At 38.7% G+C, this 20,806-nt stretch overlaps 1 protein-coding gene across 8 annotated transcripts in view; it reads left to right on the top strand.

The window, feature by feature from the left end:
- ST7 (suppression of tumorigenicity 7) overlaps nucleotides 1–20,806 on the top strand; it is a 259,694-nt gene that overhangs the window by 37,963 nt on the left and 200,925 nt on the right. The window contains exon 1 of one of the 8 annotated variants that reach the window (XM_079931461.1): nucleotides 8,875–8,969. The exons of 6 other annotated variants lie outside the window; for them this stretch is intronic. In XM_079931461.1, the coding sequence (XP_079787587.1) occupies nucleotides 8,957–8,969 (13 nt within the window). In that variant the 5' untranslated portion in view covers nucleotides 8,875–8,956. Of the gene's footprint in view, nucleotides 1–8,874; nucleotides 8,970–15,244; nucleotides 15,692–20,806 lie in introns of those variants that run through there. One more of the 8 variants, XM_079931460.1, reaches the window with a different exon arrangement.

A 20,806-nucleotide genomic window follows, 5' to 3' on the forward strand; every position in this document is an offset into this window, starting at 1 on the left:
ATAGTATCATGTCAGCTGCAAACACTGACAGTTTTACTTCTTCCTTTTCCAATTTGGATTCCGTTCATTTCTTTTTCTGATTGTGGTAGTTAGGACTTCCAATAGTATGTTGAATGAAAGTGGCGAGAATGGTCATCCTTGTCTTGTTCCTGATCTTAGAGGAAATGCTTTCAGCTTTTCACCATTGAGTGTGTTAGCTGTGGGTTTGTCATATATGGCCTTTATTATGTTGAGGTATGTTCCCTCTGTGCTTACTTTCTGGAGAGTTTTTTTTTTTCATCATAAATAGATGTTGAATTTTATCAAAAGTTTTTCTGCATCTATTGAAATGATCATATGGTTTTTATTCTTCAGTTTGTTAATGTGGTGTATCATACTGATTGATTAGTGGATATTGAAAAATCCTTGCATCCCTTGGATAAATCCCACTTCATCATGGTGTATGATCCTTTTAATGTGTTGTTGGATTCGGCTTGGTAGTATTTTGTTGAGGATTTTTGCATCTCTTTTCATCAGTGATATTGGCCTGTAATTTTCTTTTATCTTGTAATAACTATAATGGAAAAGAATCTGAAAAAGAATATATATATAAAACTGAATCACTTTGCTGTACATCTGAAACTAACACGACATTGTAAATCAACTATACTTCATTTTTTAAAAAAGTCTAACTGGACCCTTAGCGGGTAGATTTTTATGGTTTTCAGGCTTTTAGGCTTATTTACATATATAATGAAAATACCTTTATTCTTATTTTTCTGGGTTGAATGTTTTCCACAGTAAACTCATTCTACTTTTGCGACAGTGACAAATCACATAAAATAGAAAGTGAAAATCATCAGTAGTTTTACTGCCAAAGTATCCACTGTATGTTTTTTAAAGTGTCTTAAATTTTATTTTATTTAAAAATTTATTGAAAATTTTAAATTGTGGTAAAATGTACATAATGTAAAATTTACCATCATAACTAGTTTCTAAGTGTACAGTTCCGTACTGTTAAGTACGTTCAGATTGTTGTGCAACCATTCTTCAGAACATTTTTCATCTTGCTGAAATGCTGTGCCCATTATAATTCCCCTTTCCCTTCCTCCCAGCCTCAGGCAACCACCCTTCTACTTTCTTCCTCTATGACTTACCGTAAATACTGCATATAAGTGGAATGATACAGTATTTGTCTTTCCATGACTGGCTTATTTCACTTAGATAATGTCCTCAAGATTCATCCATATTGTATCATGTGTCAGAATTTCCTTCCTTTTTCCCACTGTATGCTTTTCAAAAAAAAAAAAACCCTCTAAAGTGTTATCATATTATTCCTATTGCTTTGCAATTTATTTTTGAAACCTAACAGTATATTGCAGATGTCTTCCAGAAGACATCAATATTTATACACAATTATGAATATATCATTTACATTGCTACCAAGAACGGCATTCCTATTCCACAGATGGGGAAAATGAGAATTGGAGGTGAGTACCTTTCAGTTTACAAGTAGCAATGGCAGGGACAAAATGCAGGTCTGCTTGTTTCTAGAGGCAGACTGCAGTGTGGTTTGTATAGAGTGGGGATGTGATTACTGTAGAAAAATGAAGCAATTTTAAAGACACATTTCTGTGGTAGCTAAAGGATGATTGTGTGCCTTTGTTATGAGGAGGCTCCACAATTTGTATTTTATAGTTGCAGCAGACACAAATATCTGTCTCTAGAAGCATCTTCCAAGTATCATACTACATTAAATTTTCTCTTGAATCACTTGCATCTGTGTTAAGACTGGATATTTCTAAGGAGGCAGCAATTGTCCTAATCAGAAATACATTTTCATTGGCCTTTCAAAAAGCCAGAGATAAAAGAGCAGAGAAGAAATTATCTGCTTCTTATCTGAAGGATAATGAAGAGTGAAAATTGCTGAAACTCTCAGTGAGCTACATCAGATATAATTAGTGTAGCTCGTTACAAGCATTTTAGAGCTAGAAAAGACCACAGAAATAATCTAAACCTACGTCTTAATTTCATGAAAATGAGGTACTGTTGTGAAATGGCTACCTGAAGTAGTTGACTATGCATTTAGGCTTGAAATCTAAGTTTCTTGTTTCTCAAGAGTTCTCTTTCAGCTACTGTTGGTGAATGGGGTTAGATTTTCTCATACTAAACTAGCTGTTACTTGTGTTTTATACTATGAGTGTACTTTGTGTAAAGTTTCCTGGCTTATAGTATAATTGAGGAGATTTGGAGGTCTTAATGATTTCCATTTTTATAGAATTTTTGAGGGCTATAGATGTATGTGGGTTGGAAACGTTTTTGTTACACTGTTAAAGTAGTTGATTTCTCACAAGTTGATTCAGCATTTACTACTAACTCTAACATGATAGGGAGTGAACAGGTAGTGTGGGCTATCAAGACTAGGTGTTGCTCATAATATCATTAAAAAAGAAGGGAATTGGGGTACAAGTTTTCTTAAATTTCCAGCCCTGATCCGTCAAGCAGTTGTTGATGGAATCCATTACCTTTGCGAGCTTTGTTAATGGCAGAGACCTAATTGAAAATCAGAGTTCTTTCAGAGAAAGGTCAAATCAGCTAAAGATGATAGAACAGGCCTGGCAGGCTGTAGTCTGAGGGCCACCTGTTTCTGCAAGCTAACAGTGTTTTTTTTAAAAAAATATTTTAAGTAGTTTAAAAAAATCAAAAGAAGAAAAATATTTCATGATACATGAAAATGATGAGAAATCCAGTTTCACAGTCTAAAAATAAAGTTTTATTGGAATATAGCTACATATACTCATTTGTTTATGTGTTGTTTATGGTTACTTTTGCACTATAATGGCAGAATTGAGTAGTTGTGAGAGAGACTGGATGGTCCCACAGAATCTAAAATATTTACTGTTTAGTCCTTTGTAGAAAGAGTGCCGGCCCCTGTACACATCAGTATTATTTTATGTTTTGGAGTACCATGGAAATTTGTGGCTTTCTTTGCTTACCAAAAACTCTAGCTGAGTGCTACTACATTTCTTGAAGGATTCTCCACTGTTTTTTTGCCTCAGGGACAACCCACAGTAGTCCATTCATGACTGTTTTTCATGACTTCCTTTGCTTATTTTCCCGTGGTTCCTTTTGCCAGCCAGGTGAACAGACCAAAACCACACAGGAAGGTCTGTGGTTTTTCTAAAGAAGCTTTCTACAGAAGGATATGTTTGGCTTGGGTACCTCTCTGTTGTAGAAACCTGGATTTTGCTTGTGATCTTTCCACTAGAACTTTGATTCAAATATATATAAAATAACCCTCACTTTCAAAGTGTAAAATTAACAAACATTTATTGTTAGATTCATATTTGTGGGCAGAAAATCTTAATCTTTCATGTTTTTACCAGACATTTTAATAATGTTAGTTATGTTTTTCATGACTCTTAATTTTACATCAAGGTTAGTTGATGGTTATTCTTTTTCATTGGTTAGCCTTAAACATTTAAGCCAATGTCTCATTTTACAGTAATCTTTTTTAAAAAAATTTATTTATTTTATTTATTTATTTTTGGCTGTGTTGGGTCTTCATTGCTGTCCGCAGGCTTTCTCTAGTTGCAGCGAGCGGAGGCTACTCTTTGTTGCAGTGCCCGGGCTTCTCATTGCGGTGGCTTCTCTCGTTGTGGAGCGTGGGCTCTAGGCGTGCGGGCTTCAGTAGTTGCAGCACGCAGGCTCAGTAGTTGTGGCTCCCGGGCTCTAGAGCACAGGCTCAGTAGTTGTGGTGCACGGGCTTAGTTGCTTCGCAGTATGTGGGATCTTCCTGGACCAGGGATCGAACACGTGTCCCCTGCAATGGCAGGCAGATTTTTAACCACTGTGCCACCAGGGAAGCCCTACAGTAATCTTTTGATAGAATAAAAACATCAGTGGTATTCCACCTCTTATAAAAGTTATTTCCCCCCTCTCTCCATCTGTGTTTACTTGATGTCAGTTCTCTTGGGGCTCGTGTAAGAAACGAGTGGCCCTGCTACTTTATAAGAGGTCTGCGTTTTACAACTACTGAGAGCTTTGGATTCTGCCACCGTTCTTTTCCAGCATAGCAAACAGGTGTTGTCTATCTAGAAATAACCTGAAGGTTTGGAGTTGGGTAAAGCAGATCTTCTCTCAGGTTTCAGCTTGCCTTTGGTCATAATTGTGCTTTTGTGCTTGGTGAGGATGGTTCTTAATTTTGTCTTGGAGAATGTATAGCACTGGTCTGGGCCATGGTATTGAGTTGAACAGTCCCCGTCTTACTGCATAGGGCTGTTTTGTTATCTGGTTGGTGCTTGATGCTTCTCTGTCTTAGCTTACTTAAACGTTTCGAGGTATGGAGAGCTCACTCATGGGAGGAGATGGGCCCATGCTGTTAGAATCTTCTTCAGTCAGAGAACTCATTTTGCAGTGGAGTCTTCTCACATTATGGAATAGGCCATGTGGTAATCGTGCAGCTCAGTAAGCAAAACCAGTGAAGGATGACAGAACATGAAAAGGAAATACTGAGGTGGATGCAGGCTGGAGTGGGTGGTGAGAAGCATGGGTGAGCATCAACTTGTTAGGTAACCTTTGTTCTGACTTAGAGTAAAAGGAAGTTTGGATGAAGCATACCGTTAAGGCATTTTGACATAACTTGACTTGTTGGTGAGGAGGGTGAGAATAGAGACTGGAGGGAAAACCCCATATTATCATTTCTGGAGTAACAGGGTAAGCATTTTTAATCTAGTCCTGAGCTTGGGGTTTTAAAATGTGCAATAAAGTGAGTTATTGTATGGGTTGGAAATACAATGTAAGATACTATGGTAAAATTATGGTAGGGCTTCCCTGGTGGCGCAGTGGTTGAGGGTCCGCCTGCCGATGCAGGGGACACGGGTTCGCGCCCTGGTCCGGGAAGATCCCACATGCCGTGGAGCGGCTGGGCCCGTGAGCCATGGCCGCTGAGCCTGCGCGTCCGGAGCCTGTGCTCCGCAACGGCAGAGGCCACAACAGTGAGAGGCCCGCGTACCGCGAAAAACACACAAAACAACAACAGCAACAACAAAAATTATGGTAAATGGTTTTATGGTACATTCTCCTTTTCTGAGGGGGGTAAAGGGCTATGGACTCCCACACCAAGAACTACTCCAGATAGGAAAGCCATGGCGGACAAAGAGAGGAGATGTGTGTCTCAGTCTGAGCTGTCATCTCCAGAAAACTTGGCGCTCCCTGTCCAGGCTGTCTCAGTCATGTTTTGGAAGGAGGGGTCACCTTCAGAAGCTTTATTGCTGGCGCCCAGGCCTTGTTGTCCTAAGAGGTATGACCCACCAGGGCATGAACTCTCCAGTAGGCTTGGCCTCCAACAGTTATTTCTGTTGTGTTTCATGAATGTTTGTATTTGTCTGTTCACCCCTAGGCTGAGTTACTGGGGCCTGTTTAGGGAGGAACAGTGCCTGAACAGTTGGAAGAGTCAGCCATTCAGCGTGAATGCACTGGATTTGGACAATACCTGCTGGCTCCCTGGCTTCCCACCCTTGAGGTGGAGCTGTTCCCAAAGCCCTGTCAGCATGGAGGAGGGGATGCTGTGGGCTGGAGTAGGAGGAAGAGCTCCCTGGCGGGAGTTACTTGAGTTTTCTCATCCAGCTGTAATTGGTTTAAAGTAGAATCCTGTATCATTGGATTTGAACTGGATTTTAGGGGTCATCCAGTTCAACCTCCTCATTTTGCCCATTGGGAATAGACACCTGTGAGGGTTCCAGGACTTATCCCAGACCAGAGAGGTAATGAGTAGCAGTGTAGAGGCTAGACCCCAGGCCTGCTGATTCAGTAACTATGCTTCTTCCGGCTTGGACTGTGAAGGGGTAAATTGTAGCATGAATCTGGGATACGATTTGGGGGTACAGCATGGGCTGCTCCTGAGTCAGTAAGTTACACTTAGGACAGTGGTCCCTGGGCTGTAGGCTGGAACAGGTGACCTGCAAAGGACCTCTGACTCCCATGACTTGTAAGTACATTTTGGAGAGTGCTGTGATGTGATTGTTTCCATGTCCGAGGAGTGCGTCTAGGCATACTAGCGAGTCTCCTTTGCCAGGGGTGAGATGAGGCAAGAGAAGATTCCTGGGGAGGAAGGCAGGGGCGTCTAGTCGAAGGTGCTGTCCTCCTGAGTGAGCTTTGAAGGTGCAGTCAGAGGAACCTGCTCAGACTCTTTAGAGGCCAGACAAGTAGTATCTACTGTGACATTTGGAAACTGAAAAGTAGAGAGGGAGGGACATAGTGGTTGCTAGGAGTGTGCAGGTAGTACATAGTACAGGTCCTTTTATGGTTATAGCTTTCTGCACTTGAGTACTTATTTCTGCCTAACTGGCTAATGCAGCTCTCATTTTAAGCTATCACAATGACTGTACGCCTTATCCCTTTCATTCTGGTTGTCTGTTTAATTTTTCTGCATGTTGGAATTGAAGATGGACTATAAAAAGTTAATTTTTATAAATTCTGAATTTTTATTAATACATGGTTTATTAGAATATCTGGCAAACTGCAGGGTTGGAAAGGATGAACCTAGTTTTTGGAAACAGTTTTTCTTGTTCTGCTTCCATTTATTGATCACCTACTCTATGGAGGTAGTGTGTGTAGTCGTTAAGCACAAGGACTCTGAACGACGCTACTTGGGTTAAAACCTGGCTCTGTTATGTATAGTGTGTGACCTCAGTTAAGTTACATACCCTCCATGCCTCAGTTTCCTCACTTATAAAATGAAGATAATACCTCACAGGGTTGTTGTGAGGGTTAAGTACGTTATTAATATATGAGTTAGAACAGTGCCTGGTCCACATTAAGTGCTGTTTACATATTAGCTGTTATCACATCCCAGGCATTGGTCTAGGCCCTTTGTCACTTAACTTATGAGGCAATTGAAGTCAAGAGAGATTTAAAAACTTGCTTAAGATCATCCAGCTAAGCAGTGGCTAAGCTGTGGCTTAAACCTTCTCTGTCTGACACAGGGCCTGGCTCTCAACCACTCTGCTGGCTTTCTGAGGTGTGGCAAATCACTTAACTGTATTGTAGGTTTTATAGCTGTCTATCCATCTATCCATCTATCTTCTACTTTCTAATTTGGATTTTTCATTATGTTCTCATTTTGTTAATAAAATGCATTTCCTTAAAATATCTGTGACTTAAGAGTTATAAATAAAATATAAAAGATAAAAATAAAACAGTTGCTCTTACAATAATGCTGCTCAAATAATTAAAGAACTTTAAAAATCCATGCTAACAGTACTAAATTGTGAAAGGCTTAAAACGTCATTTCATGTGACATCTGATGATGGCTCAGTGTTGTCACACACATTTAAGTTGCGTGGAAATTAAGACTGTTATTATTAGGCATTTTAAACATACCATTTTAAAACAATCATGGCATTAATGTTTTAACCATTTGCACATTTTAATTACCAGGTAGAAAGTATATCAAATTTTTATAGCCCATGGAAGGCTCCCCAGCCAGTACCCTAGATTGAGACAAAGAGAATTAAAGCTCGAGAAGTGAGACAAGGCTGCTTAGCAACAATGACAGGTGAGGTTGATGGGAATTAACAGCTTTTGACTGTTAGCAGAATGGCAGTGTAATGGGATCTGCTTATGGTAATGAAGCCTTGACTAGATGGCTGAATGTAATGATGCTTCCTCATTTATTCCATAAAATTATCGATGATATTGAGCCCAGAATGTTTAGATTTCTGTACTATTTATACTTTTGATATTATATTGAAAATTAGAATCATATTGTATAGTATTGTCAACTTTGTAAATTATCTCATGGAGAAATGTATTCAATGGAAAGGAAAGTAGCAAAGTAAAAGCAAAACAAAACATCCTGCTACTCCAGTAAAACCACTCAAAACACCAATGCCTTATCTTTCTCAAAGTAGCTGCAGTTTAAGGGAGCATTAATATGTCTCTAAATTGGAAATTGTCCAACTGTTCAGGTTGCTGGAAAAAAAGCCGATAAAAAATTAAAAAATTTATTTATATCTTGTCTTTGGGCAAGGTCTAAAGAATTGTTGTATCAAGATGGAGTAACCATTCTTAAGGTTTCTTTAGCCAGGACACACTCAAGATCAAAACAATTGACAATGAAGGAAAAGATGGCTCAATGCATGTGACAATGTGACATTAAAGATTACATCAGATGCAGTCTGTCTCAGGAATGACCATATGTCCTTTCCATCTGATGTCTGTTTCAGGACTCAGACAAATGAGTTAAAGGTTTTAGATATGCTTTAAAGGATAGTTCTTTCATCACCTGTATTAGGTTTATTTACAAATCAAATGTTTCAAATTGATCACATGTGCATACTATCAAAGGAATGAACATAATGACGATATTTTTCCTAAAAATTTGGATGCTGATTCATTTCAGGTTATGTGGGTTTGTAACCCTGAGTACTAGGATGAAGTATAGATATCTTGTTTTTTTTTTTTTTTTTTTTTTGTGGTACGCGGGCCTCTCACTGTTGTGGCCTCTCCCGGCTCCGGACGCGCAGCCTCAGCGGCCATGGCTCACGGGCCCAGCCGCTCCGTGGCATGTGGGATCTTCCTGGACTGGGGCATGAACCCGTGTCCCCTGCATCGGCAGGCAGACTCTCAACCACTGCGCCACCAGGGAAGCCGTCTTGTGTTCTTTTCACCTTAAGAAAGAAGAGAATTTATTTTTTCCCTAGTTTTAAACTAATACTACAGGAATGAAATGGGAAGAAATAATAGTTCTTTTCTAAGAAAGACTTTTCTAAGGATGGCTTTAAAAGAACAGGCAAAGGAGAGCAGAGCCATGACCGTTGCAGCTTGAATCGAGATAAGCAGAAGTGTGTGTGCTCAATGTCACATGGCAGGAGGCTTTCCCCAGAGTGGTTTGCCTGTCCAGGGAGCTGTTTCATTTTGTGTCTGATAGGGTTTTACTTTGGAAAATACCCGGTTCCCTGCCTGTTGCTTCATTATGGATTATACAGGTAAAATTAAATTTAAAATGTTTTCCAGCCATGTAGAATTACTTAAAATATACTGTTTTGAATTAGTATTTTAAAAAGTACATTGGTTATGTTTGTAAATAGTGTGTTTTAAAAATTATTATGCATGAATTTATTCCTGAGTATGTATGAATTTGTTGTATACAAATTGTGATTAATTTAGGATAAATACTTAAGGGAATTTCTCAGACATACCCTTGTTGTTTCTTCTATTTCAGTTTGGGTCCTACTCAAACAGACTTAAAATAAACTGCAACCCATATTTAATCCACATTTCTACCCTCTGGGCCAGAATGTTTAGAATACAAATATCTGAGTTCAGATTATGCCACAGAGAGAATAAAACGTATATACAGTCTACAGAGATTGTAAAACGTTTTTGCCATTGTGTTGATTTTCTTGTGCATGTGTGTGGCCTGATCTTTTAGATGCGGTTGACGTAGTGAAGTGAATTGGAGAATTTCAGTTTTTATCCTAAATTTTCTGAGTGTAACTGACCTCTTCCTTTTTTAAACTGCTTAGTCTTGTTCTCAGTTTCTAGTTTCACTGAGTGGTAAGTTGGTACAAGAATAAAGTTAAGGTGAAGTTAACAAAGGGCAGTGTTTCTTGATGATTAAGTGGGGGCTTTCTTTAGATTGGACGGGGTGAAGGTGGGGTTGGGAGGTAAGGTGGTGGTAAGGAGATATGGACGTGGATCTTTGCCCAAAACTTGTGCAGGTAATTCAAAATTATACTACCGTACATTCGAACTTTTGGGTAACAGTGACACTGTTTTCTGACAGATTCATCTTAAACTAAACAACAAAGAAGATTTTTCCACCAGGGCAGGGACCTACTTTCCATACCCCGAATAATGACAAAATCCCAGTGTGTGTTTAAATTAGGCATTATTTACATGTTCTTTGTAAATGATCCCTTTTGATCTATGGATGGATCTTTGGCAAGATAGCTAATTATGGTGAGAAAATTAATTTTTTTGTGAAGTTGTTAATAAAATGCCATTTTTAGGCACTAGCTATGTAAAGGACTTTTGTGGTAAATGTGTTTTGAAGCTAAAACATTTAAAAGTAATTAATTATCCCAAATACCCAAATATGTTTTTTCTGTAAATCCTTATTTCCTATTTTAGAGTTCCTTTAAATCAAATAGCATAGTAGTATCTCTTTCTCTCCTTCTCTCTCGCTCTCTCTGGATTTTGAATTTCTTTTCCTTATAACATTAGTGTACCAGAATTTCATTCCAGGGCTCTGAAATAGAATATAATTACCTGTTAGAAGGCTTACTGTATGTGTGATACTATGTTGAAGCAGAAAGGGCTACATTTTATAGACATATACAAAGAAATCAAATTTCTATAATCCTACCAGGGAGCTTTACTATGAGTTTGTTTTTAATTATATATTTGTACCTTTTTTCCAAAGAACAGAATCATTGATTTTTTTTTCATTTTTCTATAGTTTATGTATTGCCATTAAAACACTTCTTTGTTGTTTTTAAAGTAATACTTTATAAATGCATAGGTGGTATTTTAAAATACACACAACTTTAACATGCTAAATACACATCAAGAGGAATAGTAAGAAAATAAAGCTTTAATGTGAACAAAGGATACAGCTCCAGAGAAATTCCAGATATGACACTTTTAAAATTAGGTCTTGTATGTACTCTGAAGAGAATATGTGGTTTAAGTTCTTACCAAACTAATAGAGATAACATTTATTAAGCTAGTTGTCTGATGTGGTAGGAAGCTATTTTGGGTATTGTCTTCTGTGGTGATTTTTATAAACATTTACATATTTGCAAGTATAGGTATATTTAGTCTATTAAACTTTGAAGAAAAGAACACACATATTTTCAGTTCACGGAAGAGTGAATTCTTTTGCATTAGAAAAGAGAATTTATTTCAGTTCAGCACAACCACTTTTGTACTAATGACAGCATCATAGCACTAAAGGGGATATCTTCCAGTGGAAAACTGAGTCTTGAATATTCAAGAATAGATGTATTTTATTTTGTTTTTCTGGAAAGCTTTCCCCCATGTGGTTTCCATGTTACCCATGTAGTTTCCTCTCAGTTTTTTCAGGTCTTTGTTGAAATGTCATCCTTTTAGGGTGACATTATCTGACAGTTTTACCTAAAATAACCCTCCCATTCAATCACTCCTCGTTAATTCCTCTTATTTTTCTTTATAACACGTACAACCACTTGATATATTACGTATTTATTTGTCCATCTCACCCTCTAGAACATAAGCTCCAAAGAGGAGAGAGTTTGTTCATGGCTGTATCCCTAGAGTGCAGAACAGTAGGCTTTCAGGAAATAGTTGTTGAGTCAATTTATGAATGGGGTTTCTTCTAAAAATTACTATTGACTTACTTTAAGATTGTCACTATTATCTTTCTTTATCAGCAACATTCTAATTTAACAATAATTATTTTGACCGCTAAATTATTTTGAATATTGATCTCTTCTTTCTTCGCTAATTTTATCCTGAAATTCACAGTACTCGCTTTACTAATGGAAGGGCAGGGTCACAGGCAGGCAGGGCCGCAGGCATGCGTAATTAGACATAATTGATAACCCAGAGATCACTTTGGTTTTGGAATGTATTATGTGATTTTTTTTGAAGGGGTGTGGAGGACATCAGTCAGTTTTATCTTCCTTCATTTTCTTTCATTATGTTTTCCTTAGGCAGGCCATTAATATTTGTCTTCATTTTCTCAGCTCATGCCAGCTGCCCAGAGGAAAGAATGGGAGCAAACTAAAATTTTGGCATCTGTTTTGTCAAAGATGGGTCTTTAGCCATATGGATCCCAACCTTCTGAAGTGTTTAGAAATACCTCAGGCATCCAGAGGGTATAGAAACCTTAATAGGAGTCAGAGGTTGTCATATGTGTCCAGATTGCTGGCAAGTGAGACCTAATGTGTTTTTATATATATATAAATTTATTTATTTAATTAATTTAATTTTTGGCTGCATCGGGTCTTCGTTGCTGGGCGCGGGCTTTCTCTAGTGCGGCGAGCAGCAGCTGCTCTTCGTTGTGGTGCGCGGGCCTCTCATTGCGGTGGCTTCTCTTGTTGCGGAGCATGGGTTCTAGGCATGCAGGCTTCAGTAGTTGTGGCATGTAGGCTCAGTAGTTGTGGCGCACGGGCTTAGTTGCTCCGTGGCATGTGAGATCTTCCTGGACCAGGGCTCGAACCCATGTCCCCTGCATTGGCAGGGGGATTCTTAACCACTGCGCTACCAGGGAAGCCCAGAGACCTAACGTTTTTAACATACTGATCCTGCTATAGTTATCTAAAAAGTAGACGTCTTGAAAAATATTGCAGCCTTTAACTTACTCTTAGAAATCTGTGCCAAGAAATAAGTACAGGCACTCAGAAAAATGTATTTATGTATGCATATATACACCCTCACATATAAGCTGAAGAAAGAGCTACATCAGTGAGTCAGCAAGAAGTTGTCGCATATAGACTATGGCCTCTGGTGGGAAGTACCAGTTGTCACTCGGTATCTGTGGCGGATTGGTTTCAGGACTGCCCTCACCCCCAAATCCACGGATGCTCAAATCCCTTATATAAAATCGTGTAGTATTTACATATAACCTACATGCATATTTTAAATCATCTCGAGATTACTTATAATACCTAATATGATATAAGTGCTATGTAAGTTGTTGTCAATACAGTGTAAATGCTATGTCAATAGTGTGCATCAAATTCAAGTTTTGCTTCTGGAACTTTCTGGAATTTTTTTTACCAACTATTTTGATCCACAGTTGGTTGAATCCATAGATGTGGAACCAGTGGATATGGAGGACTAACTATATCTCTACCCAGGAATCATTTTCTCATCCTACTTTTCCTTTTGCCTTTCTGATGGCCACATCCACCCCCATTTGTGTGACTATTCATGTGCAACATCTGGGATGCAATTTGAAATAGATCTTATGTTAAGATACTATTCTGGTTTCAACCCTTTTGAAGTGTATTGCCCTTGCCCATTTCCTGCAGTTGTGTCTCAACACTGTTATTGATACAGGCATACCTCATTTTATTGAGCTTTCTTTTATTGCTCTTTGCAGAAATTGCATCTTTTTACAAATTGAAAGTTTGTGGCAACCCTGCTTCAAGCAGGTCTATCAGCACCATTTTTCCAACAGATTTGCTCACTCTGTGTCTCTGTCTCACATTTTGGTAATTCTCAACATATTTCAAACTTTTTCATTATTGTTACATTTGTTTTGATGGTGACCTGCGATCAGTGATCTTTGGTGTTACTACTACAACTCGCTGAAGGCTCAGATGATGGTTAGCAATAAAGTATTTTAAAATTAACTTTTTTTTTTTTAGGCATAGTGCTGTGGCACTTAATAGACTACGGTACAGTGTAAACATAACTTGTGTATGCACTGGGAAACCAAAAAAGTTGTGTGACTTGCTTTATTGTGATGGTGTGGATCCGAACCCACAGTATCTCTGAGGTATGCCTGTGCTCTCCCCTGGTTGTTGACCTGGACCACTTATTTTTGCGAGGGATGCATTTTTCTTAAGTTTTGCAATTTTCAGTTTAGTCCTTTCTGTCATTTTTAGTTTTTTTGGTGACCCTTCTCTTTTAAGAATTTTCTTCTCCATATTTTCAGTTGATTTCTATTTTCCTTTCATTTTAGTTGAATTCTTAAAATATAATTTTGGTAATTATTTTTTTATTTTTCAAGAGGCATTATAGAAGAGTAGTTAAGAGTCTATGTGTTGGAACCAGACTGCCTGGGCTTGAATCCCAGCTCATCATTTAGTAAGCAGTGTGACCACTGTCTATCAAATGTGGATAACCCTACCTTGTAGGGTTTTTATGAAGATTACATAAGCTGATACACGTGAAGTTCCCAAAATAATACCTGACACATAGTAAACATTTAGTAAATATTAGTTATTATTATCTTAGCTACAACAAAGTATTTATTCTTATGTATAATCTTTGCAATTTCTTCATAATGGTTCAGCATTTTCAGTAAGATAAAGGTCCAATTACCTTGAATAAATTATGCACATCCATACAATGGAATATTGTGTAACCATTTAAAGATGAGATAGATCTACATATACTGACCAGAGAGTTATTAATGATATTTTTTAGATGGTAATTTGCAGTTCCACAATCATATAAGAATTTAATGTTTAAAAACTGTGTTATATAAAGACATGTCTTTGTAAACTTTAGAAAATATTGGAAAAAGTATATACCTTAGATGAATGGATGGAAAAGAAACTTGAGCTTTTGAACTTCCTATTTTATATGATTTTAAAAGTGGGATTATTGAAAAAACATACTTTTTATGCATTTCAATATTTAAAAAATATTAGAACAAAGCTTTCTTTGCTTGTGTTGGATAGACATTCTAATTAAAGTCTATGCACTTATAGCTTTTAGAAAAAACAGATTTCTAAGAGTAAAGGTAATGCAGGTAATGAGTCAAGAGACAAAATAATAATATCTTCTTTGTGTTGATGGATGAAGAATAATTATGCCCACTTGCACACAGGTGTACACTGGTGTGTGCACACAGCGTTAACATGACTGCGTTACTTGGGAGAAATGACAGGAATTCTCCCGAGGTAAAATGAAGAAAAATAAGGTAAAAGAGACGGGATAGGAGAAATATGTGTACATACATATATTCCTAGAGTATAGAGTGGTGGTTTTCACATTTGAATAATAGTTGCAAAATAAATAATAATGTATTCACTAACATTTGAGTGCTCACTGGGTGTTAAGCAGTGTTCTAAGTGCTTATAGTATTATTTTACTGTTACATTTGCTTGTGAATTTATATGCCCAGAAAGTGTGTGGAATAGTTTACATATTTTCACATATTTGTGGTTGAGTGTACAACCCCTGATCTGTTAGTCTACCACAAGCCTACTGAAAAAACAGTGAGCTCTGAAGTTATTTTAAAAGGTAGGTTATTTTTCTCATTTCTGATATTCTTAATTCCCTTGAAAAGTTCTACTTGCTGCCTAAAACCAAGAACTCTGATTTGCATATCTTTGTGGTTGGTTGCTATAAAGCCAATATTTAAATTTCTTTGAGGTCTCTTTTAGTGCCTGGTATCACAGGATGAAGATCTTGTCAGGAGGGTGAATATATATGTGGCTCTTGGTCTTGTGCATTTTGGGACGAAGGAATTCCCCTTTGAATTGCCTGCTCCCCTGAAGCCCCTGGAGCCTCTGGCTCAAGCAGCGCAGTCGGTCTGTGCAGTGTCTCTGACGTCACCAGTGTATGCATAAGCCCTGCTATTGTCTTACTGCTATAACAGGGCTGGGGATTGCAGTATCCGCTGTTGCTGCTGATCCCAGTCTTGCCCCTGCTGCTACCTAGTCCTGCCTCCCTGCATCCCAGAAGAGCCACGTCGGCCTGCCTTTCCGTGTTGGATTTTCCAAAACAGCTCTTCGGTTTTTGGTGCTGTAGGAGACCTTGCTTTTCAATCACACGGGAGAACACTGAAGCTTGTAAGAGGAGAATCTGGCAGCTGGACACAGCTTGGACTGCATTGTCTGTCTTCATGACCTCTGCTGTGTAGCAGCTCATCTCTCCACTCTCACACGTACACTCTCCTCGATTTTTCTTCCTTCCTTTTTTTCCTTTCTTCTAATCTTTTAAAAGCAGCCTCTGGAGCCAGCCATGTTTGGCACTGAATCTTCATGTAAGTAAATGGATCTCACTTTGCTGTTTAGAAATCTGTTTGCTGTCATGGTTTCATTGGCTTGGAGTTCATATCACTTTGCCTTAGGTCATTAACAGCTTTTGTATTTTGGCTCTAATTACAAAGAAATTGGTCTCAGGGAAGGGACTCCCCCTTATCTGGGTTATTCATCCTTAAGGCCAGGGATGTCAGTGTGGTCAAAACCAGGCCTCCAAGAGGGAGGGGAGGAAGACAGGAATCCGGGCAGCCTCCCCAGAACGTGTTAATTGATGGGATCAAGTCTGTCACTGATCTATTGTTGTGGGTTCTATAATGGTCCTTAAACCCTAAAATAGATACTGGAGGATCTGAGATGATAATGTTTATTAAAAAGGAAAAAAGGGCTTACATTTTTTATCTAAAAGGAGAATGGGGGTATCATTATATCCTCTTCTTCCATATTTTTACAGAAACATAGGAGTAGATATTATATGTAGATTTAAAGAATGAGAAATAAGCTTTATTTTTAAAGATGGATTTTTTTTTTAATCCTCAATGGCTTCAATTTTGATATGCTGGCTAGTGCCACAGTCCAGCAGCATTGTATCTGTCTTAAAACTTATACAATGAAATTGCTTTGGTGCAGAGCAGGCCCTGCACAAGGGGCTGGGCTGGATGGCACTTGTAGACAGCTAAAACGGGTATTTGAAAAATGATGACCAGCCTAAGTAATGAGGATTATTTAATGCTGGATGTAGAATAGTATAACTTGTCGATGCAGTTATACAGGCTCTGCAGACTATTTTGTCATTATCCATAAGCAAAGGTGACAGTTAAGAATTTCTAAAGAGACTCAACCTGCTGACCTAGAACATTAAACATTGGCAAGACACTGTCTTTGTGGGGAGAGGGGGTTAGGGTAGGAATTTAGGAAACACATTTCTTATGAATATGTAATCCAACCTTTTCTTTCTGATCTCAGGTGATCAGTGTGACTGTTTGTGCATAGCTGATGATTATTCCAGAATAGTAGTATTTCAAGAGAGCTAATAATCTTCAGTTCTTTTGTTCTTGATTGGCTTTTTTAAAGGGTGGATTATTTTTGTTGGTTTACCTAGAGGCTTCCCATTTCTGAAATTATCAACGTCAAGATAGAATAACAATGAGATGTAATGTCCCATTCAGCATGTGACAATTTTATTTTCTAATAATTTAAAAATGTTTTTTGAATTCACTTAATGATACATTTGGAATTATTGTCACCCAAGAAATAGAAACAGATTATTTAGTGGCAAAGACCTTCCAGTTTCATTTCAGTCATGGAATTTTGTTTATGTAGGAACCTAGGTATAGATAGAAATATTTATCTACTAAAGGAAAATTAGTCTTATTACTTTGTTTAGCTGAAAATGCAAGTTGAAACTCAGTGTGGGACTCTTTGGGTTCTTGGCATAGGGACTCTAACATTGTGTGGCCAGGTTTACCAAGCAGACATGTTGACTTTCTTGATCATTAAACCTGATCTTTTGATAATATCACACGTGTGCTATGTGCTATGTTTGAAAACTGCTGGTTGCTTTTGGTCTCCATAGCTACCAAATTACTGCACAGGTAGAATACCATTCAGAAGACAGAACATCATCATGTAGGTTTTGGGCATTTTTTGACTTTACTGAGTATTAAATTTTGTTTCCTGCTTGTCCCTAGAAGACCATAGATAGATTTGTACTGTCAGTGATTGTAAAGTGTTGAGAATGGACTGCTTTCTTTAGATAAGGAGATTCCTTAAATCTGTACTCAGAGTTAAGACAATTGTATTTTCTTTGTGTTTTGAGGCATAGCTTTTCTAGACCTATAATGTCCATCTTTTGGAGGCTATTTTATAGGCTGAGCCTATCTATATTTGGAATATTCTGAAAAATAGTCACATTAAAAGTTCTAATTAGTTCAGAAGGGATCTTCCGAACCACCTAGGATATTCTTACTAAACTTTTACAATAAATACTTGTTTAGCCATCTACTCGATGTACAGTGCTGTGCTAGATGCTGGAAAGGTCTGTTTTTTTTTTCTAACATGTTCTGATTTCATGATTCTTATCCTTGATTTCTGGTTACAGTACCTTACTTGTATTGGATGCTTTTACTTTTTAAATTGAGGTATGGTTTACATACGATAAAATGCGTAAGTCAAGGTGTGTAGCTCATTGAATTTTTGCCTATGTTTACACTTATGGAACCACTACCCAGTTTGAGATACAGAACATTTCTGTTACTCCAGAAAGTTTCCTTGTGATGACCCTTCCCAGTCAATTTTACTTCTCCTCCTCACCAAAAGGTAATCACTATTCTGAATTCTTTTGACATAGTCACTTGTACATGGCTCTTTAAAATTTTCTTTCTCTCCTCCTTGCTCTTTGCTCATAAGAGAAGGAAATGTCGGGCTTCCCTGGTGGCGCAGTGGTTGAGAGTCCGCCTGCCGATGCAGGGGACACGGGTTCGTGCCCTGGTCCGGGAAGATCCTGCATGCCGCGGAGCGGCTGGGCCCGTGAGCCATGGCCGCTGAGCCTGCGCGTCCAGAGCCTGTGCTCCGCAACGGGAGAGGCTACAACAGTGAGAGGCCTGCGTACCGCAAAAAAAATAAAAAATAAAAAAAGAGAAGGAAATGTCAATAGAAATGTCCATGTCTTCACTTTCAAGTACTGGATTGATTAAGTTGACTTTTTGTTTCAGACCTTTGAAGTCAGGAATTTGAGGTAACCTGGGTATCACATTATAACATGTTTTGTCTCACTGAAAATAGTATTGCTTAATTTAAATGCCAAAAAAGCACCCACCTCTTCCATACACACACACACACACATACATACACAAAAGAGCCTTAAAAGTGACAAAAAATTTACCTGGAAGAGTAGACCCTTGTTTAACAAAGTTAAAACTTACATAGTTATGGCAACAAAATTAATAAATGCTTTGTCTGACCTCATTTCAGTGAATACCTTCTTTTCTTAAAAATTTTATTTATTTATTTATTTAGGCTGTGTTGGGTATTTGTTGTTGCATGCGGGCTTTCTTTAGTTGCGGCGAGCGGGGGCTACTCTTCATTGCAGTGTGTGGGTTTCTCACTGTGGTGGCTTCTCTTGTTGCAGAGCATGGGCTCTAGGTGTGCAGGCTGCAGTAGTTGTGGCACTTGGGCTCAGTAGTTGTGGCTCGTGGGCTCTACAGTGCAGGCTCAGTAGTTGTGGCACACGGTCTTAGTTGCTCCACAGCATGTGGGATCTTCCTGGACCAGGGCTTGAACCCATGTCCCCTACATTGGCAGGCGGATTCTTAACCACTGTGCCACCAGGGAAGGCCCAGTGAATATCTGCTTAATTCACTTTAGTGAATAACTCCAACCGTGCCAGTCACATTTTTTCTCACTTAGTGTATCTGAATCTCCCATAGTTGTGTAAATTGGGCACAATCTGTTTTCAGCCCACTTTTAAATGGAAGTGTTTTATGTTATGTGTAGATTAATCATTAGTACAAAGCAGGAAGTATAGCTTCTGTAACTCTGTTACCATCTTGATATATTTCACCGAGCTTTTCCTTTACTGAAATTTCCCATGTCTAAAAATGGGAGTAGTAAGTCTGCTGTTAATCTGCTTTGAGGAAATGCAATTTTAGTCTGTGATCAAAATAATTTAGGTTTAAGAAGAAAGTACTAAAATTAAGTTTTGGGAGGGGAGTGGTCCTTAAAATGCATATTTTAGGTACTTGACTTAATGATAGTTCATATTTTAAAATTGATAAATTGAATTCTATAAAACTTAAAAATTTTTCATTTCCTCTTAAAATTTTATAAATGGAGAAAAAGTTCATCTTTTCTTTTTGTAGAGTAAGGAACACTGGTTTTGTACTGCATCCTTCCTCATAAAGCCAGTTATTCTCCAAAGAGTAAATACTTCAAGTACATGGGCATTTATTCAATTAGCGTTTATCTAGCTTGGTCCTCCTCCTGTTTCCCCTCCTATGTTTAACTTTTTCAGGCCTCAAGGGTACCATTTAACATGTGCTGTGGTGGGAATTGTGCCCTGGTCTAACAAATTAATGTGTCTTCCAAAGCACCTACCTTATTAGTCCAGTGAAGAGAGCAACATCTTACCTTTTCAGAAAGTGTGCCCTTGGGGCAAATAGTGTCATTCAATCCCTCCTCTCAACATTTTGTTATAGTTGTGATATATTAGAAAGAACATCTAGTGTTATCTCGAAAGGGAGAAAGAAATCACCAAAGTCCGAACAGAGCAGTAGTATTTTGTGAGCTTAGTGGTGATGGGGAAATGGTGGACCTGTGTGTCAGAGTGTCAGTTCTCTTTAGCTCTGGTGTGGCTGGCCCACAAGTCTTCCCTGCCATTCTCTGCATGCCCACATCACCTTCAGTAGGCAGCTAGATGCTGGAAAGCATTTGGGGTGTGGGTGATGCCCCATGCAGTTTTCTTTGATGGGCACCAAAAGTGCAGCTTTTTTTTTTTTTAAATAAATTTATTTATTTGTCCGTGTTGGGTCTTTGTTGCTGCACGCAAACTTTCTCTAGTTGCAGTGAGCAGGGGCTACTCTTCGTTGTGGTGCGCGGACCTCTTCCTGCAGTGGCTCCTCTTGTTGCGGAGCATGGGCTCTAGGCACGTGGGCTTCGCAGTTGTGGCACGCGGGCTCAGGCTCAGTAGTTGTGGCTCATGGGCTCTAGAGCACAGGCTCAGTAGTTGTGGTGCACGGGCTTAGTTGCTCTGCGGCATGTGGGATCTTCCCAGACTAGGGCTGGAACCTGTGTCCCTTGCTTTGGCAGGCAGATTCTTTTTTTTTATTTTAAAGAGTGTGCTTTTTTTTGTTTGTTTGTTTGCTGCGTTGGGTCTTCGTTGCTGTGTGCGGGCTTTCTCTAGCTGAGGGCAAGCGGGGGCTACTCTTCGTTGCGGTGCGCGGGCTTCTCATCGCAGTGGCTTCTCTTGTTGCAGAGCATGGGCTCTAGGTGCATGGGCTTCATTAGTTGCGGCACGCGGGCTCAGTAGTTGTGGCTCATAGGCTCTAGAGCACAGGGTCAGTAGTTGTAGCTCACGGGCTTAGTTGCTCCGTGGCATGTGGGATCTTCCTAGACCAGGGCTC

Source organism: Stenella coeruleoalba (genome assembly GCF_951394435.1).
Source record: "Stenella coeruleoalba genome assembly, chromosome: 9".
In the NCBI taxonomy this organism is placed as follows: Eukaryota; Metazoa; Chordata; class Mammalia; order Artiodactyla; family Delphinidae; genus Stenella; species Stenella coeruleoalba.